We start from the raw sequence: 27,729 nt of genomic DNA, 5'->3' as shown, positions 1-27,729 counted from the left end.
ATGTAAAAAGTTGCATGTATTTGGGGAATGATAAAAGAGCCATATTTGGTTCTGTGTTGAGCCATATTTGGCTCAAGAGTCATAGGTTGCTGACCCCTGTGCTAGATAATAAACAGGCTAAATTTTTATGGGATTCAAGTATTTGCCACAGACAAATGGTTCAGGCAAACAGGTTGGACATAACTGTTGGAGAAAAGACATCTGTGACAATGTTAATAGATATTGTTGTACTAGCTTGTTGAAATACAAAAACAGAAACAAAAAGAGAAGATAGCAAAGTATGAAGAACTTTGCCATGAAGTGGAACAAGTATGAATAACTAAAACAAGGATGATTATAGAAGCACCTTGAGCCTCCCTAAAGATATGAATGAGCAATTAGAGAACATAAAAGAAATGCAAGACCTCATGATCAATGACCTCCAGTGGAGTATACGCCAAGGCTGTGTGAGAATTTTAAGGACAGTCAAAGGAGGAGGAGAGCATTTGAGCACCTGTGATGCAGGAATTGGGTGGATGGTTTAACAAAACTCCTGACTAATCACTTTGTGGTTAAGATTTATTGGTGACTCATGGGACAAATTTTAGACAGCAGCATTTCTCTTTTGATGTTTACCTATCTTGGATGTTGTTAAGGCTATTTGTTTAAAAACAACCCCTTGGTGAGTTAATATGGAGGGATAACAATAAAGTTAATTCTGTATTTCAGTGTTTTATTTAAATACCACCTGCCACCTTCCCAGCACTCACTGAGAAGCCAAGGGGGCGCATTCAACACTGAAATAAGTTTTAACTAATGACCTAAAGAAATTCCTCTCCCCCTCCCCTACCACTCATCAAATACAGCACTTCCTGTTTAGCTGACGATATCACAGAATGTCATTTTGTGACATCACAGATACCATAGGAATCTCAGCAAGCTGTGGCATTTTTAGCTTCACACAATCCTGAGATGAAAGGTTTGGAAAGAGGCTCAGAAGGTTTTTTAACTTTCAGAGGATCAAGTCATGGCCAAGGCAGGCTCCTCAAGGTAAATTTTGCCAATTCTGCTTTGAATTTGGGTATGTCTGCACTGCACAGCTATTTCGGGATACCCGAAGGTATCCTGACATAGCTGCCCTACATCTACACAAGCTGCCAGTTATTTAAAAATATTTTTCAAAATATTTCGCCATCCCAGTGTTATTTCGCCATCCCAGTAAACCTCATTGCACAAGGGATACGAGATGGTTCAAAATAGCATGTTATTTTGAAATTTGGCACTGTGCAGACATACCAAATTTCAAAATAAACTATTTTGAAATAGTTTCTAAATAAGATATGCAGTTTGCGCAGTACACATTGCGTATCTTATTTTGAGTTTAGGGTGCTGTAGATACACCCTTAGATATGGGCAAGATTTTGATTCTGAGTTGGCCCTTGTATGCTGCTCAGGCCATGAAAAAGAGCCTGCTTCTGACAGTAAATGACCAGTTTGAGGATTCCTGATGGTGGCTGGGAATATCAGAAAGAGGACTGGCAAAACTGATAACAAGGAGAGATGTGCTCATTGCCAAATTCGGAGCTAGTGCAATTCCCATTAAGACAATGTAACTCTAAGATTCTTCCCAATCAGAGAGATCCACAGGCTTCCCCTCAGTTCTATACATCTGAATGTAAGAACATGCCATTTAAATGACAGGAAGCATGTATGCCACTAATGTTTAAAGTAACATTATGCAGCTATTTACACTCCTACTGTGTACAGTACAAAGCTATTTGTTAAGTAACTAGCAACAAAACCACAATTGTGACATTGAGGTTCATATAAAAAGGTCCTTTGTATCTGAGCACAATTCCTTATTATTTCAAATTAGGCAGCTAAATGTAGTACTGATTTGAAATAAGAATCTTCTGTTTTTAATACAATTTCATGTTATTTATTAGCTTGTATTTGTTTCCACTCTGCTCTATCAGCTGAGCGGACAGCCTAACTTCTCTCGAAGGAATTTAATTTTTAAAAAGTGTTTCCTCCCACATGTTCCCATTTCTTTTGTGTATTTTGGAAACATCACAATTTCTTCAAATATTAGAGTATATACTCTACATTCAGTTATGCTAAACTTTTGAATTGTCTTCAGAAAGAAGGTTAGATTGTGACATATTTAACTGTATACAGTTTGTTCCTGTGTATATAATAAACTGGAACTGAGTTGAAATTGAGTACTTATATGTGATTCTGCTTTCTGACCCACAGAAACATTTCAGATAATTTTTCATTCTCACAAATACTAGCTTAAAAAGCCCAACTAATCACAAAATGAAAAGAAACCTAAAGAGAATGTTGTTATTCCACATTTGAATGTAAAGGTATGTAACTCCACAATGAAGCTGTCTTCTCAAGGGATATATTACAAGCTACTGTGTTAAGCATCTGAACTATTATTCATCAGTCTTCCTATTTCCTAAGGTTTCCTATATGACTGAACAGCAACATGTTTAAAAAAAAAACTGCACCTAATAACAGCCACACATGGAAATACAACTTGATTAATGAAAGATAAATGGTAGTAGAATCCAGCCTTGAAAGATGCGAAGTGCCTTTTATGAAATGGTGAACACTCCTAACCCTCACTGAAGTCAATGGGAGTGGGAAGGGAGGATGGTGCTGAGAAATTTACAGGATAAAGCTCATAATCCACAATATTTATCAGAGATAAAATTGAGTATCCCCAGAAATGGTGACATTTTCCCAGAATGCAGTTCTGGATTAGAGACTGTGTGGATTCTATTGTGAAACTCATTGTGTGAGTCAAGTGGATGGGCGGAGTAGTCTCATTTGCAGTTTAGTGTTCTATCCAGCCCAGATTTGCCTTTATGCTTGCTGCTCTCTGAAGCTTCATGAGCCTGAGGGGTTATGCACCTGTGAATGCAGTGCCGGACCAAGCCACACTTGTGCCGCGGGCAGTGGGTGCGCGGTGCATGCGTGGCCCCGCCCCCAGGCACACGGCACCCCTTACCACTTCAATCAGGTGCCCCCCCATTGGTTGGCACCCCAAGCATCTGCCCGGCTAGCCCCCCTCCCTTAATCTGGCCCTGTGTGAATGCTATTACCTAACCCAAGAGAACATATTACAAAAACAACAAATGGTCTGGTAGCACTTTATAGACTAACAAAATACACAGATGGTATCATGAGCTTTTGTGGGCACAGCCCACTTCTTCAGATGACCGGAGTTTTGAGTTTAGGATGTGCAGACCCAAAATAACTAGGGGAGAAGGGAAAGGAGAGGGGCAGGAAACAAGGAGCAGAGGGTATGAAAATATCAAAGGGAACATGTCTACCTGGAAAGCAGAAAGTAATCCCAAGAAACAACCTGATGTTGGGTTGGAAAGGAGCCAGCCTGGGATGGGCCTATTTATCAGCAAGACAAGGTGGGTGAAGTAATATCTTTTACTAGACCAGCTTTTGAGCTTACACTGAGCTCTTTTTCAGGTCTGGGAAACTGTACTCAACACGACATGCATGGAGACAGTTGGTTTTTATCACCACCATCAGGCAATTGAGATCACCATGCCTCTACCAGCCCAGCTGAGATGATTCTCAAGAGTCTCCCTGAAGTACCTCACAGGGATAGAGGCTGTACCCTGCATGGATTTCCATGAGTTCCAGAACCGCAGGGAGAGACGACCAGCACATGGAGTGATGGTAAGTTGCACTGAGTTTGTTTTTGTGAACTTTCCCTTTGCCTGAACAGCACTTCAACAAGCTTTCATTTCTTCTCTTTGCCCCCCGTTCATTGTCTCAAACCTTTCCCTTCCATAAGTCAGATTGCTGCACTAAAGAGCATCTGAAACATGCTGTACTTGTGTGGCTCAGGGAGAAGGAATGTGATTGCAACTGGTTAGAATCCTTTAATGACACTCATGTAAATTATTCAATCCAAACCAATCACTAAGTTATCACTGAATGTAACTGAAATGAATTTGAGTACAAGCAGAGAAATCAGAAGTGCAGGTTTGGAGATTTTAAGGTCACCTCTTTTTAAAATCTCACCAGAGGGAATAAAAAAGTCTACTTAAGTGATCAGTTTTCTCAGAGAGCTCTATGAGGAGGTGTAGCAGGATCTTGCTGTGCTGTTCCCAGGGAGGTACATATTTCAGAGAGAACCCAGAACTGTCACTCCTGGGGCCAGAGAGACAAATGTGTGTCAAAGAGGGGCTCCTATGCTGCTGAATTATAAATGTAATGATGTGGATGTCAGCTCCCTGCTGCAGCTCAGATGAAGCTAAGACACATGAGGGCAACTAAAGTGAAACAGTTGGTAGAGCCTGATGTAAGATTTTCAAACCTGCACTTATCAAAGAGGTAGGAACCAGGGTTCAGATTTGCTGTCCTCCTAGCCTCTCAATGAGATTTACTGACCTGCCTCTTACTGTAATTTTCTCTACCACGGAGCTTTCAATTTAGCAAATTTAGTCACAGACATATAGTTCAGACCTGTGAAATGCTGCTCAGACTCAACTCTCACTAAAGGCAATGGGTGCTTAGGGTGCTGCTAGCAAATTTACAGGCCCAAGCCCACAATTCACCATGGACAGATAACGCAACAAAGAAATCAAACTGATAAAAGAGAGAACACCGAGTCGACTAAAGTGGTGGAGGGACTCACCCAGTTACACACTTTCGTCTTTACAGAATAACAGGCTCCCAAAATGATGGCTGAATGATGAGACAGTACGCAGTACATGTGTTTTCAGTACCTATTCCTTTCACCTTGTGTTGTATGGAATATGATTTTTGTTAAAATAATGGACACTGAAAACTTCAACTCACCACTGTTCTTTGCAGCCAAAACCGGGAGCGGAGCAGTAGTTCACAGACTCGGTATCAGCTGGGTAACCAGGGCTACTTTTCAATCTTGAATAATTTTTTCGAACCATGTATCCCCTGAAAGCTAGAGAGATGTAAGTATGAATGAGCAGAAAGCTTCACAACCACTCCTAGACATAACTACCAGCTTCTCTTATACAAAACATGTATCCCCCAGCTGAGTTTTGTGTCCTTTGGCCCTTATTTAAATCAACAGAGACTAAAGGCAGCCAGCGCCTCACAGAACTGGGTCTATTGTTTGAAGCACTGGAATAATATGTTTTAGAGAGGTAGAATTGATAGTCTGTTTCACCCAGGGGTGACACATGGGGGCACAAGGAAGCACATGCCCCTCAAATGGTAGGGGCAAAGAGCCATCCAGCAGCCAGGGGAACTGTGGAGAGGAGGCGTTCCTGGCACCCGCAGCAGGAGTCAGGCCCTCCCTACCAGGGCTGACCTTACCATGAGGCGAACTGAGGCGGGCGCCTCAGGTGCCAGACTGTGGTGGCGGGGGGTGCACCAGTAGGACTCAGAGTGTAGAAAATGTGTGTCTGCTGCTGGTGCATATGTATTTTTTCTGCAGTACCATGAGAGGAGTAGAACAGGAAGAAGGCAGAATTGAAACCTTTCAAAGTTTTGGCCCAAGCAAGGGGGACGTCATTTGGGCTCCCCACCTCAGGTGCCAAAATGTTGTGGGCTGGCCCTGCTCCCTACACTCACTGGCAGCAGCAGAGGAAGTGAAGCAACATGGCCCCAGCTCACTCTGCTCAATCGGCCACAACACTCAGGGGAGGAGCAGGCCAGTCCCCTGCGCTCACTAGCAGGACGTGAAGTGACGTGGCTGAGGGAGCGGTGCAAGCAGGGGCCATGTTGCTCCACTTCCCCAGCCGCTTCCGATGATTGGGGGAGGGCTGGACCCCTGCTCCCAGTGCTGGCCTTTGGCTCCAGTAGTTCCCTGGGCCACATCACTTGGGGGAGAGCGGTTGGGAGAAAGGTGGTGTGGGGAAAGCACGAGGGCAGGGAGAGGCGGGGTCTGGGGCAGAGGATGGTTCTCCCTGCCCTTCCGTGGCTTTGGGGGGGGAGGGTTGACATGTGGCCAGTAGCCCTCTCCCCTCATGCCTCCCTTACCAGTTGCCCCTTGTTTCAACAAAAATGAGGAGTCATGTATCACCTTAAAGACTAACCCCTTTATTTGGCCAAAAGCTTTTGTGGGATGGAACCCACTTTGTCAGATGCATAAAGTGAAGACTTCATTTTGGCAGGCATATATACATATGCAAAGATGGATGTGTTGCATTGCTATGCGGAGGACCAGTGCTAAGGAGTCCTCTACCAGTAAAAAAGATTGTCAAAATAAATGTGTTAGTCTTTAAGGTGACACAGGACTCCTTGGAAGGGGTTTTTTTGGAAAAAATATATAGGGTCTGAATTTCACTTGCACAAAAATAATTTTATACTGCTGGCAATGCAAAGAAACTTAAATGTAATCAATTAGTTTAAATGAAAACCAGGTCTATAGTATAGTAACTAAAACAGTAATTAAAAAACCATTCAGTTTTATCCACAACTACCAGGATTAGAACTGATTAACTTTTTTCATAATTAGATATTTTGAATTAGTTTTTTGTCAAGGTTTAACCATAATAAAACCACAAAAATCATAATTTTCCCCCTATTTTTCAATCAGCTGTAACCATAACAGCATTTTTAAGATCTGTTAGGCTTAATATTGTCAAATATCTTCACATACCAAGAAATGTTTTGAAATTATATTCCCAATGCAAAAGCACACAAGTTAAGGTAAGAAACGGGAAATTAGAAACTTCCCGTGCAGTGGAATGACACACACACACACAAGTCAAAGTGGGTATAATTTTCAAATATGTTTAAGTTTCACTGATAGTCAATAGGATTTTGGCATCTGAGTCATTTATGTACTTTAAAAAATTGTATCCAATATAAATTTGCTTCATTCTCTCTAGCATTGAAGCAAGATATTCTAACTCTTATATGTAGCACAGGTAAGACCAGCCCTTTAACATACAGTGTTGCACTTGGCAAACAAGACATTTAGAGACATGTTTAATGTCAAAGAAAAATAAAACCAAGCATCTCCTTCTCTTCCCTTTCTTCTAAGATCTATATTAAACACAGATTTATTTTAAAACATAAATAAAATGATGAAATGGCTGGGGAGTGTTGATATGAGGAAAAGTATGTACAATGTAGTTTAAACAACACACACACACACACACACACTATAATAACTTTATCCCGTGCAATATATGAAGCATAGAAGAACAGAGAAAGGGTTGTTTGTCATAGCCTACCAGGGTATAGTAACAACTAATGGGATGATAACATACAAAGGAGGATTTGGGTTGAATATGCAGAAACGCCTCCCAGCAGTGGCCTCAATTCAGATAGTATCTCTACTTGGGAAAGGCAGTTAAGCATCAGGTTCAATCTGCAGAACGAGAAAGCCCAGTGCTTTTTTTGTGATGGTACTGCCTAGTGTGTAGTACCAGCACCTCCAGACGCAGTACCGGCATCTCCAGTAAGAGCTCAACAACTTTTCCCCTGGAGTACCGGCACTTTTTTTTTTTTAAAACAAACAAAAAAAGTACTGAGAAAGCCCAATCATCTGAGTTGTTGAAATCTAGGTCCTGATGTTGCAATGACATCAGTGGGACTCTGTATGGGCACAATGGATTCCATTGTAGGATCAGGCCTAAAATCTGAGAATATACTAATATACTGAAGGAATTGATCCTGCACAGACTAAAGAATGTAAGGGGATAGAGAAGGGGTAACCTAAATATATGAGGGTTGTTCAGAAGATCAACAGGGCATTTCCATCTCTGACGTGTATGATTTTTATAGAAACAGAAATATGTCTGGACTCCACAAAAGGAAGATAAAGTGCCTGCCCTGTACAATTTACAGCCTACAATCTTAAAATTTTGGGATTACTCATGAAGTCATCTTTCAACTTTTTACTCTTTTAAAAGCAGTCCACATTGGTGTTCTGTTGTATGACATTAATATTGTGTTAAAGAACATAGAAACATAGTTACAGTAATCTCTGTTTTAACATTTTCCTTAGGGAGAGCTGTCACCTATCCCTTTTCTCTCTATTGTAGTCCCAAAGTAGAATTAAATGTCTTCTCTTCAACCAGTGCTTCTCAAGAAAATCTGTGTAGTCAAATTTTTCTGTGAACTACAAGGAAATGAAAGCCACCTGAACTGCTTGAACTGTGGTATGCAATGCACCACCATAACCTAACTATATCAGTGCATTTTGTAGTTGTCAGAATTACCACTGTTAGAAGCAACAAAAAATGATTTTGGGTGAAGTCTTTATCTTTCACTTAATTTCCACTGAAATAAATAACCTTTCTTTTGCAGAAAGAATGTTAGAAGTTGGTCTTGCTTGAGGTAATGTAAATACAGCATTCAAGTATCATGAGACTGAAGCACTTTCCTTCTTTAATAGTAAAGCTGAAAAAATCTGTCTATCTGGAAGAGAGGAAGCAAACATTCAGTTGCCTCATGTGATCAGCCTACCAATCTCTACTGACCTGACAAGAAGCTTACTCTGAGGTTGACTGCAAAGACAGCTGGCAGCAGCTATCTTTCCAGAGCTGATATGTGCTAAAAACTGGTCAGTCTGTGGGCAAATTTAAATAAAAAGGAACATTGAAATTAAACTAAAATAATGAGAACAATAGTATTTTTGTATTTCACTTTTTCTTAAGTCTTTCCCTCCCCCCCCCCCCCTCCTCATTACTACTTTCAAAAAACTGAGGGTCACATTTCTTATGATGCAAAAGCAGCGAGGAATCCTGTGGCACCTTATAGACTAACTGAAGTGTAGGAGCATAAGCTTTCGTGGGCAAAGACCCACTTCGTAGCTTATGCTCCTACACTTCAGTTAGTCTATAAGGTGCCACAGGACTCCTCGCCGCTTTTGCAGATTCAGACTAACACGGCTACCCCTCTGATTTCTTATGATGGCATTCGTTACCTTGTGACTACAGTGGACCCTGCTTCAAGTCTTTTTTAATGCTGAAACAATTCAGGATTGTCTTTCATTTGCTCAATATGTGGAGCTTGACTATATCTGATTTCACTGTAATAGGTTCCACTGTATTCCTTTGTTTTCATAAATATTTTAGAACTTTGCCTGTCTTTGATTAAACTCTATCAAAGGCAGGTTTCCTAGGAAGTGGCGGTTCTGCAAGGTAACAGGTGTACAATTCCTGATTCTCCTTTGACTCATGGGATCACCTCAAAAGCATGGCAAGCCAGCATGTTTCCTAACGTTTTAATTCAACATTCACAGGAGTGCCTCACTTCAGCATTTGTGAAACAAATCCATAAGGTTTCCAAAGCAACATACACCCAGGGCATTCAACTGAAGGAGGATGAGAGCTTGGGAAGCTGCCCCATCACAGCAATCTGCATTACTGACTCTGGCTGGTTTTGACACTAAGCACTTGGCTCAAAGAGTGTGAAATTAGTAGATTCATGTTGCTAGTGCCCTGTGAACAAATCATCACATCTCTGAAGAATGATTACCAGCTGCCACTGTATTTTCACCTTATGTATTCTCTACTGCAAACTTCACAGCAACAGCACATTCAGTCCTGATCCTTACATGGCTAATGACAACAGGATAGGAGCTTGGAGCAAAATGGGATGTGAACTGCACATTATCACTCATATTAGTAGTCATTCGGTGTTAAATATTACATGTGCCACGCACTTTAGATACCGATGCTCATATAAAATGAGTTTTCCCTCAGGTTCAGAAGATAACAAGTTGAAATTATTTATACAGTCAGGACTCTAAGACTTGGTGCTTTGCTGTTAATTCTATGTGAATAAAGGTATTTAAGTCAGCCATATGGATTACAAAGTTGTTCCGTTTAGGTCAGCAAAAGATCTGGGCATTTTCCTATTGATTCACATAGGGAATACCATGCTACAACAGGCTGTTGAGTACAATGTTGAGAACAATCAGGACAATCATAGATCAATGCATAAAACACACAGGCAGGAGATATAGAAACATTTTAAAACAGAAAGATAGGATTCGTCCATCTCAAGAAACATCATTCTTCCTTCCTAACCATAAAAGATCATGTAAAACAGCTACTTACTTCTTACATAGACACTTTCAAATTAGGGTTGCCAGATGATTGAAACAAAAATACCGAATGCCTCCTTCCCTCCCCCCCCCCCCCCAAAAAAAAAACCCTGGGAAAAAATTCTGTTGAAGGGGAAAAAAGGGGGGAAACCAAAGTTGAGAAAAAAAAGGGACTCCAAGCAAGCCCCCAAAAATAAAATAAAACAGAATTAAAAGCATGTCCCCTTTAAGAGTGAGTGCAGGGATAGGAACAGGGGAGAAGTTGAGCACTGCTTCCCCTAGGTCTTTTGGCCGGCAGCCATTTTGCGCCAGCAGCCTTGAGGAACCGGGTAAGCCTGGGGGTTGGGGTCATTGGGAGCTTGGTGAGGGACTCGGGGGGGGGGGGGGGGGCGAGAAGCAAGGCGCTGTGGTTTGTAGGGTTGCCAGGTGCCCAGCATTTCCCCCTCGTGGCTGGGGAAAAATTCAGAAAATACCAGACATCTCAGGTGTCCAGTAGTCTCTGAATTTTTTTACCCGACAGGAGCCAAAAATACCGGACTGTCCAGGTGAATACCAGACACCTGGCAACCCTATAACACTAATTCAATTTTCAGTAACAAACAAAAATTACTGTGCCCTTGGAAATGCAAACTAATCACTTGTTGAAGGGAAAACAACAACATACCATGGTAGCTTATAGGTCTCCCAAGTAAGATCACCAGCTCCCTCATTTGTCTACTCAAATAAGCATTTCAGTGTTTAAATGCCAAAATCATGACCCTCCACTCTTTCACACAAGTTTTATGCCAGCCTAAATTTGTTGTACAGTGTAAGGATATATGGAGAATCATGCCCCCTCTCTAGGTTTCCAGAGATGCCCATTGTCTGATGTGGATTTCAGGACGTTTGCAGGTTTAGGTAGCACAAACCCCAGTGCACAAAACACTTCTTCCCTGCTTCCTTCCCCCATTCCTTCTGTGGAAGAATGAATAGAAAACTGAGTTCGACATGTGGAATTTCTTTTCTCAGCATGTGTTCTCTCAAAGGGGAGCTTTAAATGTACTAGTATTGGGATATTTCTTTCCAGGGTTGCAAACAGGCTTATGATGCTGCTGAATATTATTGTTTGCACAAAGTATTTTAGATGACTGGCTGTGATGGTAAAATCTGGGGTGCAAAAGCCTGTGACAGCACCAGGGTGGTCAACTGCTGAAAATGATTGGCATGGTTGGCATTGGCATAGACTGTTTATTTCCTATATTTTAGTGACTAATCAACAGGGAGCCTGTGGGAGGCTGCTATGCCTCATCCCCACTCCCACCCCAGCCATGGGAGAGCCTGCAGTGGAGTGTATTATGTGCATACCCACCAAAAACTACTGCCATGCTGATGCTAGTGACCTTGAAGAAGAATTCAAAGCTTGGGGTGGAGAAGAGCTGCCCCCACCAGCCAGCAGCAGGCCAAAAGGAGTCCCTGCCAGGAGAATTCCTCTATCTGCCCCAGCCCTGACAATTGTGGACTCCCCAGAGCTGCTGGCTAATCTCAGCTTAAGTCTAGAAATCAGGCCTGACGAAGCAAGAACAGATTCTCGAAGAAATTTTGTCCTTTCCTAGTGCTGGGTGGGTCATGAAATAATGCAGAAATAGCCTCCTGCCCTATAACTTTCCAGTGCTTTTCTGTTCAGAGTCAAAGCCAGGAAGTACAAATCTAAAGAAAATAGAGATGTACTCACAGGGGATGTGAACATTTGTAAAGGAGGGTGTGATTCCTGAGCACTTTTGAAAGTCATAGCCATACCATTTACATGAAGTTAATATGTATACAAGATGTATAGGTCATTCATCCCAGTCTCCAAAATTTGCACTTAGGGCAGGGGTGGGGAACCTTTTTGGAGTCAGAGGCCCGTCACCCACAGAAAAATAGTCGGAGGCCTCACACAAATGAGAAGGGAAAATATCCCCAAAACAGCTCCCCTTACTGACAGGGCCCTGACTGAGAAAGAGAAAGGCACTCCCTACATTCCCCTCACACACCAGAACCTAGGGAAGCCAGGCTAGCAGATTTTGTGTGCTCTAGTACTGCGGGGGAAGGGGAGGGGGACTGGAGCATGCCAGCTCAGGATCCCCAATGCTGGGCATGCCCTGAGCCTTGGGGTCTGGATCCAGGCAAGCTGGGGGCCACATCTGGCCCCTACGCCTTAGGTTCCCCACCCCTGTCTTAGGGGGTAGTTAATTAAGGCTGAGGCAGCAAATAGTTGGTGAACAACATCACATAGTAAAAAGTTACAAGACCGAAGTAGTTCATAAAGGAATGGTCTCATCACACTATTCTCCTGAGCAGTCACCATTTTGTGTTACAAAAAAGAACTTGAACCTTGAGTTCTCAGTAAAGAATTTCACAGTGAAATGTGGCATATGGTGAGTGCGTGTGTGGATGTTGGAAGAGGGGATGGTGGCTCCATGGATTAGTCATTTGTCTTTCACCTCTGGAAGCAGAGTTTAAATTCTATCCTGACTAGAGTTGCACAGCATATTCCAGATGGCTAAAGAGGCCTTAATTAAAATGAGTTCAGTGATGTCACCTCAGATGTAAGTGAATCACATGCACCACTCATTTGGCATTTTGGCAGTGTCTGCTCACAAATAAAACAAACAGAGATTTAAATCCTCTCTTAAGTCTTTGGAGAGAGCTGTCACTCGACACAGAAATCCATGCTATGGATGTCTGGGAATGGAGTAAAAAACAAACAAAAAATTACCATTATAATTGTACTTACTTTGTTTTAATTCTAATTAATAAAATGTGGTTATACTAATATAGCCACAGATCTAAAGCTGGGGTAAATCAGCATCGTGCCACTGAAATCAAAGAACAGTATTACACTGATTTACACCAGCTGTGAATTTGGGTCATTGTAATAATGTTAAAATGTTTTCAACCAAGTGATTTTTTCCTTGGCCCAAGCTTTAAATAAAGCAATATAAACCACTGCACAAAGAAATAACAATACTTCATTTTTGTCTGAGCAACTCACTTTGTTCACAATATGTTTGCCTTCTCTGCTAGGTAGAAAATTGTTATTATCCAAGTTTTACCAATTGGGAAACTGACACAGAAAGAGGTAGTGATAGAAATGTAGCCGTGTTAGTCTGGGGTAGTTGAAGCAAAATGCAGGACAATGTAGCACTTTAAAGACTAACAAGATGGTTTATTAGATGATGAGCTTTCGTGGGCCAGACCCACTTCCTCAGATCAAATAGTGGAAGAAAGTAGTCACAACCATATATACCAAAGGATACAATTTAAAAAAAAAAAAAAATGAACAAATATGAAAAGGACAAATCACATTGCAGAACAGAAGGGGGATGCGGGGGGGTGGGAAGGGGGAGGAAGGAAGGTAAGTGTCTGTGAATTGCTGATATTAAAGGTAGGGAGAGTGGGATGTTTGTGAGTTAATGGTATTACAGGTGATAATTGGGGAAACTGTCTTGGTAATGGGTGAGAAAGTTCAAAGACTTGTTAAGTCCTTGTTGGTAAGTGTCGAATTTTAACATGAATGACAGTTCAGAGGATTCCCTTTCAAGTGCAGATGTAAAAGGTCTTTGTAGCAGAATGCAGGTGGCTAAGTCATTTAGAGAGTGTCCTTTCTGGTTAAAGTGGCAAGAAACTGTTTTCTCTTTGTGATCTTGTCTGATATCTGTTTTGTGGGCATTAATCCTTTGGCGAAGTGTCTGAGATGTTTGTCCAATGTACATAGCAGACGGACACTTTCGGCACATGATAGCGTAGATTATATTTCTGGATGCGCAGGAATATGTGTTCTTGATCTTATAACTCACTTGGTTAGGTCCAATAATGGTATCAGCAGAATGAATATGTGGACAAAGCTGGCAACGGGGTTTGTTGCAAGGGAAGGTACCAGGGTTGGTATTAGTGTGGTATGTCCTGTGGTGGTTGGTAAGAATCATCTTGAGGTTAGGCTTTGTCTACACTGCGAATTTTAGCTACCGGTGTAAATACATGGATATAGTTCACATTGTGTGAACCTCTAATGCAGATGTACTGAACTGCTTAAATTCATAACATTTTACTTATTCACAAGGATTTTTTTTCCCAGCCCCAAATAGTGACTTATTTTTAGTGTAATAGTATACACGTAGGAAATATATCCTCATGTATATTTGGAGTTTTTTAAATTTGTTTTTTCTTCCAACATTTCATCAATGGATAGTGAACTGCTTGGGCCCTCTGAGATCTCCAGACCACCAGCTCATGTATTTGAAAGGCATCTGTTTATTTTTAAAATGCAAATGTAGCCTACCTCAAAGACTGACTTCAAGAAATGAACAATCCGAACAAGTCAAGAGGTTTCCAATAAGAAGCTGTGTTCCTCCTTTCTATCAGGCTATGATCACTTGCTGTCAAAACCACTTAAACAATATCCTGGAATCTGAATGAAGTCCCCTCACAATTAAAATGAGCAGGATAATCCTGCAAGAATTATTCAGGCAAATCATTTTTCACACAGTTTAAAGTAATGATAAGGTCATTTACAAAAGAAATCAGTGCCTTTGAAATGTTGACTTGTAGACAGAGGACTGCCTGGAGGAGGGCCACAGATAACAGTGAAGACTGGCCTCCTAACACCACCCTTGCAGTCTTTGGAACTGATTCCGATGAAGAGAAGGCCCAATAAGGTTAATACCCCTACTTTGATCTCTGTCAAAAGCGTACCAGCAAGAATTAATTTACATTTCAGATGAAAAAGGTTGACAGCATGAAAAGGCATCTTGTTTCTGGTATGTGAATGTGCTGTAATAGATCGGGAATTCTAAAAGGAAGTTCTGAGGAAGCTAAAGGGATAAGCCGCACTGCTGCTTTTATTGGGAAGGAGATGAAAGGAAAACAAATTTCAATATGTGGTGTTCTGTAGAAACATGTAAGCCAAACGCTTCCAAAATTTCAAGGACTGCTTTATTTCAGTGTATATATATATTAATGATATGGTTTTACAAATGCCTGGCCAGCAAATGCAAGTACTATATCTCCGTGATCTAAATTGCTCATTCTTTAAAATAATGTTAAAATGACCACATTTCTTTTTTCTTGAAATGCTGTCTTTATCTGTACTTAAATTGTAAGCACTTTAGTGTGGAGATTATGTCTATTTGTTCAGCACCACACACTTTTATGGTGATATGGAAGTAACAATAGTAATAGATGGTTTATTTTATAACCCAGATAATGGTCACACTTTGCAATTATTTGCTCTGCCTTGAAACACAGAAAGACTAATGTGCAGTGATAAACAAAAATGTTTAGAAATAAGTTTAAATTAAGAGAGCTCTAGAAATAGATTTCCTAAGGCAGAGAGTCACACACATTGAAGTTTGGTTTTCTGAAATAAATGATTATGCACCATAAATTCTAAAGCTGCGCCAAAAATGGGAGTAGCTGTAAAGTATAATTGACACAAAGGTGTCACTTTGAAATGGCTCTGTCTGGCCTTGATGTGGGTGTACAGTGAGAGCTACAGCGTGAAGATTGCCAGGAGAAGCTTTGACACTTGTCTGGGCCACATAAGGGTCAGGCTATATAGCAGCCTCTGCACGCAAGGAAACTCTGTCTGTTCCGCTGGGTGCATTAAGTGTCACAAAGCAGACAGAATGGAACACAGCACTGCTTCTATCCAACCCTTATTCTGTCTGGAGGGAGAGAGAGGGTGCATAAACAGGACTCCATAAAGGGCTTAGCAATGGACATACATCTTTTGTATGCCCAGCACCACTGCATGGAATTCTGAGGCAGAATGGCTTCTCGCATCCTCTTGCCTTTCTGCGTGCTGTGCATCTATGACAGTGGTGCTCAACCTTTTTTAATTCGCAACCCCCAGGGACGGGAAAATTTTTGTTGAGCAAAAAAAAAATTTAAATTGCCAGTCCACTCCCCTGTTATTCCCCCCGTCCCCGCCGCGCGTACGTCAGGTGCCAACCCGAGAAAATAAAATGGTGGCCGGCCCGGAGCTGTGACCCCCCAGGAAGACAGCCATGACCCACGGGTTGTGCACTGCTGATCTATGACACTATCTAGTCCCAAATATCTATAGGCTGAACCTATGTAAATCATGACTCTCTGGTCGAACATGACCATAGATGTTCCAGGACCAGAGAATCTTGGTGGAGCACTGGTGCCTAGGAGCCCTGCAGACTAGCAAGGTTGTGGGATGCTGGCAGCGAGCTGCCAGCAGGGTCAGGAACCTAGATCCCCACAGCTGAGAAGCCAGGCATGCCCCAGCGGGGCTGCCCAGTGGGGTTGGGAGCCCAGTACACCCCAGTGGGGCTGCTCAGTACACCCCAGCTGGGCTGCCTGCAGGGGCCAAAAGACTGTTACACCGCTGCAGAGCTGCCTGGAGGAGCCAGGAGTGGCACACCACAGTGGGGCTGCTCGAAGCTGGATTGCCCAGCATGGCAGGCAAGGCGGGGGGGGGGGGGGCGTGGGAGGGGGCAGGAACCAGCAGGGCAGTGGAGCCAGCAGCCAGTCTAGTGCTGGGGGGACCAGCAGCGGGGGGGGGGGGGGGGGGGGGCAAGATATGACCTCCTCTGCTCCAGCAAAATCTCTCATGCAGGACCAATCAGGTCCCAAGGGTGCTGGACCAGGGAGGTCCAACCTGTAGTTTAAGAACTGGTGTGACCCAGCCTCTTTTCTCCGTGTGCTGCACAGGCCGTTGAGTTAGCTGGGAAATTGAGGTGCAGGCATCCAAGTGTAAACATAATAATGATTTCCAAAAAGCGCTTTACTGTCAAGAGTGCATGTTTGACAATTCATGTAAAGATGGATTCCCTGCCTGAAGAACTGCTACTCTGTGTTAAAGCAAGAACAATGGAAGATAACAGCTCTGGGGAGCAGAGCAGGTAGAGAATATGATTATCCAGTCACGTGAAATTTGCTGTAACTTGGAAAAAATCTTCCTGTACAACAGCACCCAATTTCATTGACCACATGGCATATAACCCCACACCAAGGCATATGCTATTTTATAAACATACAGAATAGTATGTATAGAGCCTTGCCCTAAGAGAAATGTACTTACACTGCCTTTCTTATTCTATAGCCTTGGTTTGATTCATTTGAACTTATAGCCTCCCTGCTATAAGTGGCTGCATTTGAACTTATAGCCTTCCTGCTACTGAGTTCAGTGCCATATGATCTCTTGCTCTCTACTAGAGACCTGCACAGCACTGTGGGCTTGTTCCTTCAATAATCTCTTTAAAGTTTATTCAAATATATATTGATATGACTGCCCAGAAGACTAGCAGGGAATCAGAGGATTGGCCCAAGCTGGGAAAACCAGCAGCAATTAAGACTAAAACCTGGGGCTACATCTAGACTGGCCCCTTCTTCGGAAGAGGCATGCTAATTTCTAACTTTGGAATAGGGAAATCCGCAGGGGATTTAAATATCCCCCGCGGGATTTAAATAAACATGGCTGCCGCTTTTTTTCCGGCTTGGGGAAAAGCCGGAAAAGAGCATCCAGACTGGCGCGATCCTCCGGAATAAAGCCCTTTTCCGGAGGATCTCTTATTCCTACTTGCAAAGTTAGAAATTAGCATGCCTCTTCCGAAGAAGGGGCCAGTCTAGACGTAGCCTGGGAGTCTGCCAATATTAGGGCTAGCCACGAAGCCAGAGAGGTGACATGTCCAGCACCTATCATCCACATTTTAACTAAAACAATTCTAGTGCTTCACACCAACCCGACACATGTTTAATACACATTGACTCTCTAAGCACAGATGGATCCCAGAGAATTCATTCAGTGGCTTTTAATCAGTATGTTTTGCTTTTAAAAAGGAACTCACCATAAAAGCCCCAAAATGCTAGAGTCCTGTCACTGGTGATATTTGGTATTGAAGAACACATGAGCAGAAGCAGTATTTTCCAATTGCTTTTGTTTGAGCTGTTAACATTTTTCTCAGCTATAAATATTGGAATGAAGTTATCCATAGCAAAATAGATATAGTCTGTGGAAATAATGTTTTAATTACCTGCTTGAATATGTATAGCAGCATCAGTTCTTCTGTTCCTTATTTCCTTGTACTTCCTGTGAGCTTCATATCCTCTCCAGGCTAAAAATATAAACCCATGTGTTGGGAATTATATTCATTTAAGGAAGTGTTATGGAATCAGAGATGTGCCTAATCTTTCATCCTCCCTGCCATAACCACCCCCTCTTCCTCACCCACCCACCCACTCACCAGTTGAACTTTGGGCATATGATTGGAGTATAAGCATCTCCACAACTTCAAACACATCTCCAGTCTTCCAAATTTTAATTGTCAACATCTGCTCTCTGATGTCACAAAGTCAAATAAAGACTGAGGTGCAGAATTATTGGAGATCAAAATTCAATGCAAACAACTGCATCCCTCTAACACCAAGCCTCCCAGAAAATAAATCAATAGAACGTAGCATGCTAAACTACTAATAATCAAACTTCCCAGCCCACTGCACTACTTATGCTACTTGGAAAGCAGAGGCATAAAGGAGAAAGCAGCTATTGCATCTCTTCTGTCTGTTGCACATTAGCAGCGAGACACTGATCAACACTCTTCTTTTTGTTTACAGGCATCGTCTATAATAGTAAAGCATTTAAAGAAAGACATTAGTGATTACTGAACTGATAACTTAGAAATTAATGTGTAATGGTGGTATCAGTTAGCTGAAGGGAAAAAAGTACCACGGCTTATTTTGATTTCACAGCAAACCATTGAGAAAATGAATAGCCAATTTGCAGGCAATTTAAAATGTCAAGATAGTGTATGAAATAAGGACTATGGATGTTTACCTGACTGAATGGTGACAGCACTATTTTCTCTTCTCTCTTTGATTTTCTTATATCTCCTAGCTCCAAGCCACCCCTTGGTATAAGCCTGCATTACCACCACCCTGCCTATAACTTCTCGCAAGAACAAATTTAGCTGCTCTATATGGTAATATTTTAGGAACACCTGAAATGGAACAACAGGTTCAGCATTACATGTAAGCAGTAGAATAAAATCTTTTTTATTGCCTCTTCATTAGCATTATTTCAATCTGCATTACAGTATCAATTGCTAGAAAAAGCTGCTAAATCTTGTATCTTGAATTTCAGAAATCATATGGTAGAATATATGTTTTTAGTTTATCACACTAATTACAATCACTCATTGCAATGTATGTCACAAAATTATCCCATTCCCCCCAAGTAAATCACCCACAACTGTTTGGTCAGAATACTGATTTTCTGCATCAGCAATGTTTAAATATCGCTTTTCATAACAGAGCTGATTTGTGGCAGCATTTTAAACAATGGTCTCTTTCATTAATATGGCTTTACACTGGAAATCTGGTGGGAGTCCTTAGGATAAACATTAGCACAAAACATTCCTCATGATGATAAAAGGGAAAAGGAGGAAATTTATAAATACAATATTGTATCCCAGTGCAGGGGCCAAATCCTAAGGGCCCTTAGTCAGGAAACTCCCTTTGGCCTACTTCTAAGTAATTAGTAAGCACTTCAGGATTTGGCCCCATATTTGGGACAGCTCAGTCACACCATTTTAAACCATGAACAAAGGCTACTACTAACAGCCCAGATAATCACATCTGAAAAGCAGGGCCCCTTCTAACATGGCAAACAGAGACTGGCTGAAAGTGGCTCACAGATGGCTAAGGCTAAAGGACGGCATTAAGCCACAACCTGTAGTAGAGAGGATTGCAGAGCAGAGTCTGCCCAGCAGTGCTGGAGATAATTTTACTGTGGGGGTGCTGAGCTTTGCCCCTCCAACCTTTTTGCACCCCTTACTGCCCTCAGGCTGAGGTCACACCTAGAGTTGCCAACTCTCTTGGACTGAACAGACTGGACACCATTGATGTTAATGGCATCTGGTCCGGGAGAGTTGGCAACCCAGCCACATCAGGAGGTGAGCCAGACCCAGAGCAGCAGTGCAACCTCCAGGACCCCACCTGCAGATGGTGGGCAGTAGGACCTTAAGGGGTACTGAATCCTGCAGGGCTGGCAGGACCCAGGAGGGGCTGCCTGGAAGCCAGGACACACGGCTGGTGGAGCTGGTGATGGGGCAGACCCCTGGAGGTGGGGAAGCTGGGTGGAAAACCTGGGGGTGCTGCAGCACCTCTCAGAATCCTACTTCCTGGGCCTAAGGGTCTGCTTGAGGCGTGATGCCTCAGGTGCTGCCAAGAATGGGGCAGCTAGTTTGCCATCTTTGGGAGAGGGTTCTATGTGCATCTCTCCTTATGCCTGCCAACTCATGGCTTGGGAGGAAAAGCGCAAGGCATTGCCACGATGTGGCGAGACTAGCACCTACAGCAACACTAGCCTGGAGCAGCAGCACATGCTCAGTGGCAGGGGACATTTCTTGTACCCTCTCCCTTCCTGTCACAACCACATGGGGCTGGGCAGAACGAGCCACGGCTTCACTAAAACTCTCTTCAACATGCTCACTGCAAAGAGGACACGCTGGAGAAAACCAGAAATGGGCCCTACCTTTGTCTTCCCCAGAACCCAATTGTCTAGTTTCGATTTCTCCAAAATAGCAATACAGCTTTCTCTGCTCCCAAGAGGAGTCTGATGTGCCTTGAAAGCCAGGTAATAATACCTACAAGAACCAAGGGACAAAGAAAGAGTACGTTAGTTGCTATACAAACACACTTTGACTGTAAAAGGGAATTCTTATACTCTCGCCAAACAAGAATTTAAAGAAATGCTCTAAATATTGTGGGATAGATCCTCAGCCCAACTATATCCCTGCTCAGACCTTTTTCCACTAGGAAGGTGGACAAAGTGGATTAAAATCCTCAATGGGCAGCTGAGGCTAAACCAAACATAGGGAAATCTTTGAACCAACACAATCACCATCTAGTCCATCCGTGGGTGTAAGAGAAAGGGCCGTGGCTGGAGCATGATGCACTGTATCAATGCCTGCCAGCATAATGGCTCCTATGGAGCTTTTACAAGGCAGTGCCATTTAGAACAATCCCCTAGAGGCTGCCCTTAGCTTTGCTGGGAAATGGAGCTATACCATGGAAAGCTCAAGGAGATGATGGAAAGCAAAACAATGGGAAGAGATGAGAAAACTTAAAAACTCATCCCCTCCCTGGGGGATCCACAGATGTGCCCCTCATGTTTATATGTAACTTAAAATATCCTAAGAAGCGGGAGAAAGAAAGCACTCCTCATCCCCTATGTGACACTGTTGCATTTGAACTCAGCTCAAGGTAGGTCTCAAAGACAGTTTAAATGGAAGAGAGCTGAGTGAAGAGTGTTTTCCTTGAGGCCTCTTTTTCTTTGGCACTTTCTAGCATTGGGACCACCCTGCAAGCCCCTTTTCTTAGATATTTGGAAAAAGTGTGAGAAGGTGAACATAAAGAAGATGCTTTATTGGTGCTGCTGCAGCTAACTAACTAGTAATTGTAGGATTGTGTGAGGAGGAGTTTCTCATTTTCTCTCTCTGCATACACACACACACACACACACACACACGCACACACACACCATTCCTCACCTTGCCAACCCTACCGGGGTAGCACCAGGTCTGTTGCTGGGCTCCTAGCTCCACCAGGTCTGCTGTAGAGCCCCATGGTCCTGCCACTGGGGCTCCTGGCCCCACCGCAGCAGACTGCTGCCCTGACAGCATTCCAGCCACTCTGCCACTGGCTCAGCTGGACTCCCACAGCAGGTCTTCCAATCATTGGACTCCCTGCAGCCAGCCTGGCTGGGTTCACAGCTCCCACAGGGTTCCTGTCTGTGACCCTCCACCGGGTTTCTCTGGTCCAACAATATCTGTGGTCTTTACAGACCGTGGATGTTAACGGACCAGGGAATCCCGGTTGAGAGAAGTTCAACCTATAGAGTAAAACTGGCATAGCTCCAAAGGACTCTGGTGGAACTGTGCCAGTTTACACCAACAGAGAACATGGTCCACAGTTTTTAAAATGGCTGCATTGCTTCTTGCCATAGATTTTATATGCCTACAAAAAACAGAGGTGCATGTAGCATAGGAAAGCATGATGAATGTGACAATAAGACTGATTTTTGAACCCTGTTCAACACTAGTGTAGGATGATGTGTGTGTGTATTTGTATGTATTTTAATTCTTTGTAACAAGTGGCAGACCATTGTGTTTGAGGCTTTCATAATGATTATAAATGCATAATATCAATAAAAACGAGTGAGAGTGAGTGTGTGTGTGTGTGTGTGAGAGAGAGAGAGAGAGAGAGAGAGAGAGAGAGAATGGAGAGTCTCAGCAGGTTGGTGGGGCCAGTGCTGCCGTGGCAGGGCTGGTGGGGCCAAGAGCACTAGCAGCAGAGTAGTGGTTTGCCATGGCAGTGGGCTGCTGTGGCAGGGAACCAGGGCTGGTCACGCATGGGGAGCCCACTGGTAGACCAGGCCAGGAGCATAGTCTGCAGGGCAGTGGTAGGAGACAGAAATGACCTCCCCTGGCCTGGCAAATTCCCTCCTTCAGGACCACCCAGGTCCCAAGGACCAGGGAGGTCCATCAGGTGCCAGAAGCTAGCCAATGAGCTGATCCCACCTGTCTCCAGCAGGAACAAAGTCAAATACAGTGAGGAAGAAATAGCATGACTCCATACTACTTGTTCCCTAATGAGCAGGGCCCTACCAAATTCATGGTCCATTTTGATCTATTTCACTGTGGCATTTTAAAAGTCATAAATTGTCTGATTTCTGTTACTTAAATATGAAAAGGAGTTGTGGTAGGGGGGATCACGAAGTTATACGAGGGGAGGTTGCAATACCACTACCCTGGCTTCTGTGCTGCTGCTGGCAGTGGTCTTGCCTTCAGAGCTGGGCAGCTAGTGAGAGGTTGCTGCTGTTTGGGAGCATGATATAGTACTGCCAGCCTTATTTCTGCACTGATGCTTTCAGAGCTGGACCCCTGGTCAGCTGTCACCACTTTCTGGGCACCCACCTTTGAAGCAGGGATATAAAATCCTGTTTAGTTGGTTAACCAGCTAAACGTAATGTGTAACTAAACATAATGTTTAACCAGGCCGATGGGGGTACCCCCGACAGGGGCTGCTCTGGCCAGGCTGGAGTGCCCCCGTCAGCCTGGTTAAACCATTCACATCCCTACACTGAGGGCAATGCAGACATAAAGGTGGTTCCCCATAAATATCCTTGTGACACCCCTACAACTCCTTTTTGGGTCAGAACCCCCCAACTTTAGAAACAATGGTCTCCCCCATGAAATCTGTATAGTATAGAGCAGCGTTTCTTAAAGTGTGTTCCGCAGCACCCTGGCAGTCAGAGGTGTGCCGCAGAGAGAACAGAATTCAAAATGGCCGCTCTTAAAGGGACCAGTCTCCTTGTATTTTATTTTATTTTTTGGGGGGGGGGGTCCAACAACTTTTCTCTGGAGAATGGTTGCCACTAAAGGGACAAGCCTCCTTTTTTTTTCTCAACAACTTTTCCCTGGGGGCTTTCCCCCCCCCCAACAAAAAAATACTTGGTGTTCCCCATAAAAAAAATTATTGTTTGGTGTTCCTCGATATTAAAAAGTTTAAGAAACACTGATATAGGGTGAAAGCACACAAAAGACCAGATTACATGGTGAGAGATCAGATTTCATAGTCCATGATATGTTTTTCATGGCCCTGAACTTGGTAGAGCCCTACTAATGAAATATTCATTTTCTTATAGCGGAAATAACAGAAAGGATTATTTCATTCCCCGTCTTGTTGAGCGTGCTATTGGTATGTGATCTTTTTTCTCATGGAAGCCTCAACAGCCAGATGTTCATTAGAAAGCCTAGTCCTACACTAGGGTCCCAAACTTAGATTCATGATAGAGCTGCCCTCCAGAAATGGAGTATTGCAGGGGCAGGTCTCCCAATTATCAATATATCTGGCAATAAGACCACAGATTCTAAGCCATGGGCAATAAAGGCCAGCACTAGTGGGGTTAGTAGTACTGTGATTACTCCTGACTGTAATAGTAACACTGACTAATTATTGAGGCTGAGAGTCTTCCAGTGTGTCAAGAATTTAAAGACGTGTAGTCTTGTAGCACCTTAGAGACTGACAAAAATATATACACAGTATCATGAACTTTTGTGGGCAAAACCCACTTCCTCAGGTGTGAAAGATTAACGTACAATAAAAATGACTCTCTTATCAATCTTCATTTATAGAAAAAGGGAACCTTAGACATTCTAAGAGCTCACCTGTGCTCCCTGCCTATGTCAAAGGGACGTGTTGAGGCAAAATTTAAAACCCTCTCATTGCTAAGGATTATAGTGGTGGAAGAGATGGTCGTGGAAGGGAGATAGTGATGTAAACAGAGTTGGATGAAGTACAACAGTGAACAAACACTGTTTGTGTAAATAGCTAATGACAAAGGAGTACAAATGTGTTCATACCGAACAGGCATTCAGATTGTGAATGAACCAATGTTCACCGACTCTGTTTTTGAATAATAAAATAGCTTTAGTTATAAAGTACTGTAGTAAGTAAATAATTGATTTTATGCACTTCTATTTGTTTATGAATGAAGATAATTTTACAACTGCACTTTTTAAATCTGACACAGCTTCAGAACTGTTAAACTACTTGCCGGATAGTCCTTAAATTACACCCGTGTAGGAGCTCAATTGACTCTGAGTGAGGGCGAGGTGATAGGCCTAGCAAACTATTCCACTGTGATATAAAATGGGGGAGCAGCCATCCTTAAGATCCAAGGAAAGGGAAGTGACCAGTGAGAACCTCAGACATGCAGCCATGTAAGGACAGGGCACAATCTTAACAGTTACTTATTATGGAGGATAAATCTCGTGGAAACATTTTTAAATAGGAGAATATGATTTTCAAATATTAGCTTCAGTTAATCTCTAGAGAGAAGCACCAATTGTCACAAGAAAGAAAAAAGAATCTCTAAAATTGTCAGTTAAGATCAAAGGCTAATAAACTGATGGCAAAAGCACATTAGCCAATACTGGACCAGACACACAGAGGAACTATGCTGATGTATCACAATTGAAGACAAGGTCCACACTGTGTAATGAATTGTGGCAGATTATGTATTATTAAAATACTTCTTTAAATGCAGTCACTTTTTCCATACCAACCATATCTCATAATTTATTGAGGCAAATACTTATGAAGGAAATTTAAGGGTGATATCTTGTAGCAGCTATGGGGACCAGTGCTGCATTCATGAGAAAATAAAGAGTAAATTTAGTTTACTACTGAGGTTAATGTTGTTTGCAATGTTGCTGTACCCTGATTGGTCACTGGATACTGGAGAGATTCCTGTTGGTGTAAGAGACATGTTTTCAAGGTACACAGAGCTCTTTTTCAGGTCTCAGCCCCTGGGGCTACGTCTGCACTACAGGATTTTTGCGCAAAACCAGTCGTTTTTGCACAAAAACCTGCAGAGCGTCCACACCTCAAGCACGTTTTTGTGCAAGTACGTTTACAGTAAATCAAAAGAACACAGGGATTTTTACGGTATAGGTATTCCTCTTTCTACGAGGAATAACTCCTTTTTGTGCAAGAGATCTTGTGCAAAAAGGAGTGTGGGGACAGGCAAAGGTGCGTGTGGACGGGCGCAAAAAGAGCCATTTGAAAAAAGCACAGGTGCTCTGGTGGCTATTCTGTGAATAGCAATCAGAGCTTTCTTTCAAGAGAGCGTCCATGAAGTCTGGACGCTCTCTTGTGCAAAAGCACATTGCTTTTGCGATGTGCTTTTGTAGAGTGGATGTGCTCTTGCTCAAGAAGTTTTTGCAGAAGATCTCTTCCACAAAAAAGCTTATGTGCTAGTTTGCAGTCCCAAAACATCTATTTTCTATATTTAGTATGGCCCACGGTATACAATTTAGGTACAGTTAAATAAGTTCTGGCATAAACAACACTATGTGTTTGTACATACTGGTAAGTTTGTTTTTCTAATTCCATAGAAAGATCATATCTGTTTCCCAACAGTCCATATTTTTTTTTTTCGTGTTTGGGGTGGACTGGGCATCAGGACATATACAAGTATAGACACGTTTTCAGAGAGTCTGGCTTTTTTGCAATTAATATAAAATGTTCTTTCAGTCTCTAATAATCTTTTCTGTATTAACATATTACAGTTGGTATCCTAGTAAAATACATGAAAAATTCTTGGTTATACAGATTTTGAAGGTATTTAGTTTATAGACTTCACCATACAATTTAGTTTAATTATAAACCTTACCACCTTCTTTAGTTTCCTATACAACTTTGTATTTCAAACTGTTCATGGTTTACTTTGTGCTGCTATCCTAACAAAAAAGTATATAGCTGAACTGTACGTAAACACAATGTCACTTTTCAGTACCAACTGTTTTGCCTGAATTAACTGCTATTTTAAAAAGATGTTTATATTGTAAAAAACAACTCTGCACTTTTTTAACAGAGAGCTGCTGGGAATTGATTTTTGTCTAAAAAGAGTACCCTATCCGTAGTCAATCAGTCTTCTGATAGTTCATAAAAGCTTTGTTTAACTTAATCTGTGTTTGTCTAAACTTGTCAAGTGTTTCTACGAAGTCCAGGCCCCTGGCTAGAGGACTCCACTAACTGGTTAAATAAGTTTCCTTTAGTGTCAAGCTTCCTGTTGGTAGCTACAGCACTAAACCTTTTTTGTATTTGGTGTCAAATGTAAAAACAGAAGTGTTGCCACTATAGCATATGCATGAGCTGCAAGACTAGTAAGTCCTTTCTAACTGCTAAATGCTCTTTTGGTAGAATTGTTTTCCCCTTGAAATTCCCAAGGAATTTGAACAGTCCTAAAATTTGAAGTTACTTAGATTTGGGTTCCAAAATTCAAACCTAAGCCTCTAGATTTTGGATCACCCCTGAAATTCAGAGTTTGAGACAAACTCTAGTTTTCTCTTTTTCTGCATCTGGTTACTCTGCATTGAAGTACTAAGTTTCACTCTCTGAACACAGGATTTGTCAAACAGAATCACAGTTCATCTGATCTAACATCTTGGGTTTGGCCAGTGGCCAGTACCTGATGCTTTTGAGGAAGGTAAAACATCTGGCATCACTATTCAACTGTGCAGTCTTGTATATGGTAGAACAGTGAGGGCAAATATGACTCAGTTGAGAGACACAGCTAAACACTGGGATGTTATCCAAAGCAGCTGAAATTCTGAAAATTTCTAGGCATTGAGTCTAATTTCTGACCTTGGTTGTACTTGAGTAAATCCACAGTAACTCTACAGAAATCACATACAAGATGGAAAAACTTAAAAAATAACTAATAGTCTTGTTGGGATTTACATTAGTGTCACCAGGATAAAAAACTGAGCCTTTAGGTCAGCAAAACTGGGCTGGAAATCTCATGAGAATATGTTTTCTTACTTGGTTTTTGGCACTTTCTTTGTTTCCAGATTAGGAGGAAAGACCATAACTGTAGCTTTCCTTGTGTTGTTTTCCCCCAGAATGTCTTTTTCTATTCCCAGTCAAGGAATAAAAAGGATCACTGCCATGCCCAGGGAGATATATTGCCCCAATGACCATCTTCTCAATATTTCACCAAAGCTAGTCCTGTGGAGTCTTTGCTGAAAGCTAAGAACTATCTGATTGTCATGGTTATTGCAAAATGTTTATCTCCTTAGGGATTACATTTACATGGGAAATAGTTTAAGAGATGTGTAAAATGTTGGATATTAGGCTGCCAAACTCCTGATGTGAGACTTGTAACCTCAGGT

General features: G+C 42.3%; 1 protein-coding gene and 1 long non-coding RNA gene across 3 annotated transcripts in view; one reads left to right on the top strand and one right to left on the bottom strand.

Annotated features, from left to right (window-relative positions):
• Positions 1-27,729, bottom strand: part of MYO3B (myosin IIIB) — a 344,336-nt gene that overhangs the window by 128,513 nt on the left and 188,094 nt on the right. The window contains exons 25-28 of the mRNA XM_075933604.1: positions 20,523-20,634; positions 18,825-18,987; positions 18,025-18,105; positions 4,816-4,936 (exon numbers count right to left, since the gene is read on the bottom strand). Coding sequence (XP_075789719.1) covers positions 4,816-4,936; positions 18,025-18,105; positions 18,825-18,987; positions 20,523-20,634 — 477 coding nt within the window. The remainder of the gene's footprint in view (positions 1-4,815; positions 4,937-18,024; positions 18,106-18,824; positions 18,988-20,522; positions 20,635-27,729) is intronic.
• LOC112544971 (uncharacterized) lies at positions 906-8,555 on the top strand. 2 transcript variants are annotated; one of them, XR_012905206.1, is made up of 4 exons: positions 906-1,029; positions 3,475-3,687; positions 4,831-4,946; positions 8,260-8,555. It is a non-coding gene; the product is annotated as an uncharacterized LOC112544971 (long non-coding RNA). The 2 variants fall into 2 exon arrangements; XR_003088363.2 differs by lacking the exon at positions 4,831-4,946.

Source organism: Pelodiscus sinensis, chromosome 7 (assembly GCF_049634645.1).
Source record: "Pelodiscus sinensis isolate JC-2024 chromosome 7, ASM4963464v1, whole genome shotgun sequence".
NCBI classification, from domain to species: Eukaryota; Metazoa; Chordata; order Testudines; family Trionychidae; genus Pelodiscus; species Pelodiscus sinensis.
The sequence above is the reverse complement of the archived record's forward strand: the minus strand, read 5'-3'. Positions and strand labels throughout refer to the sequence as shown.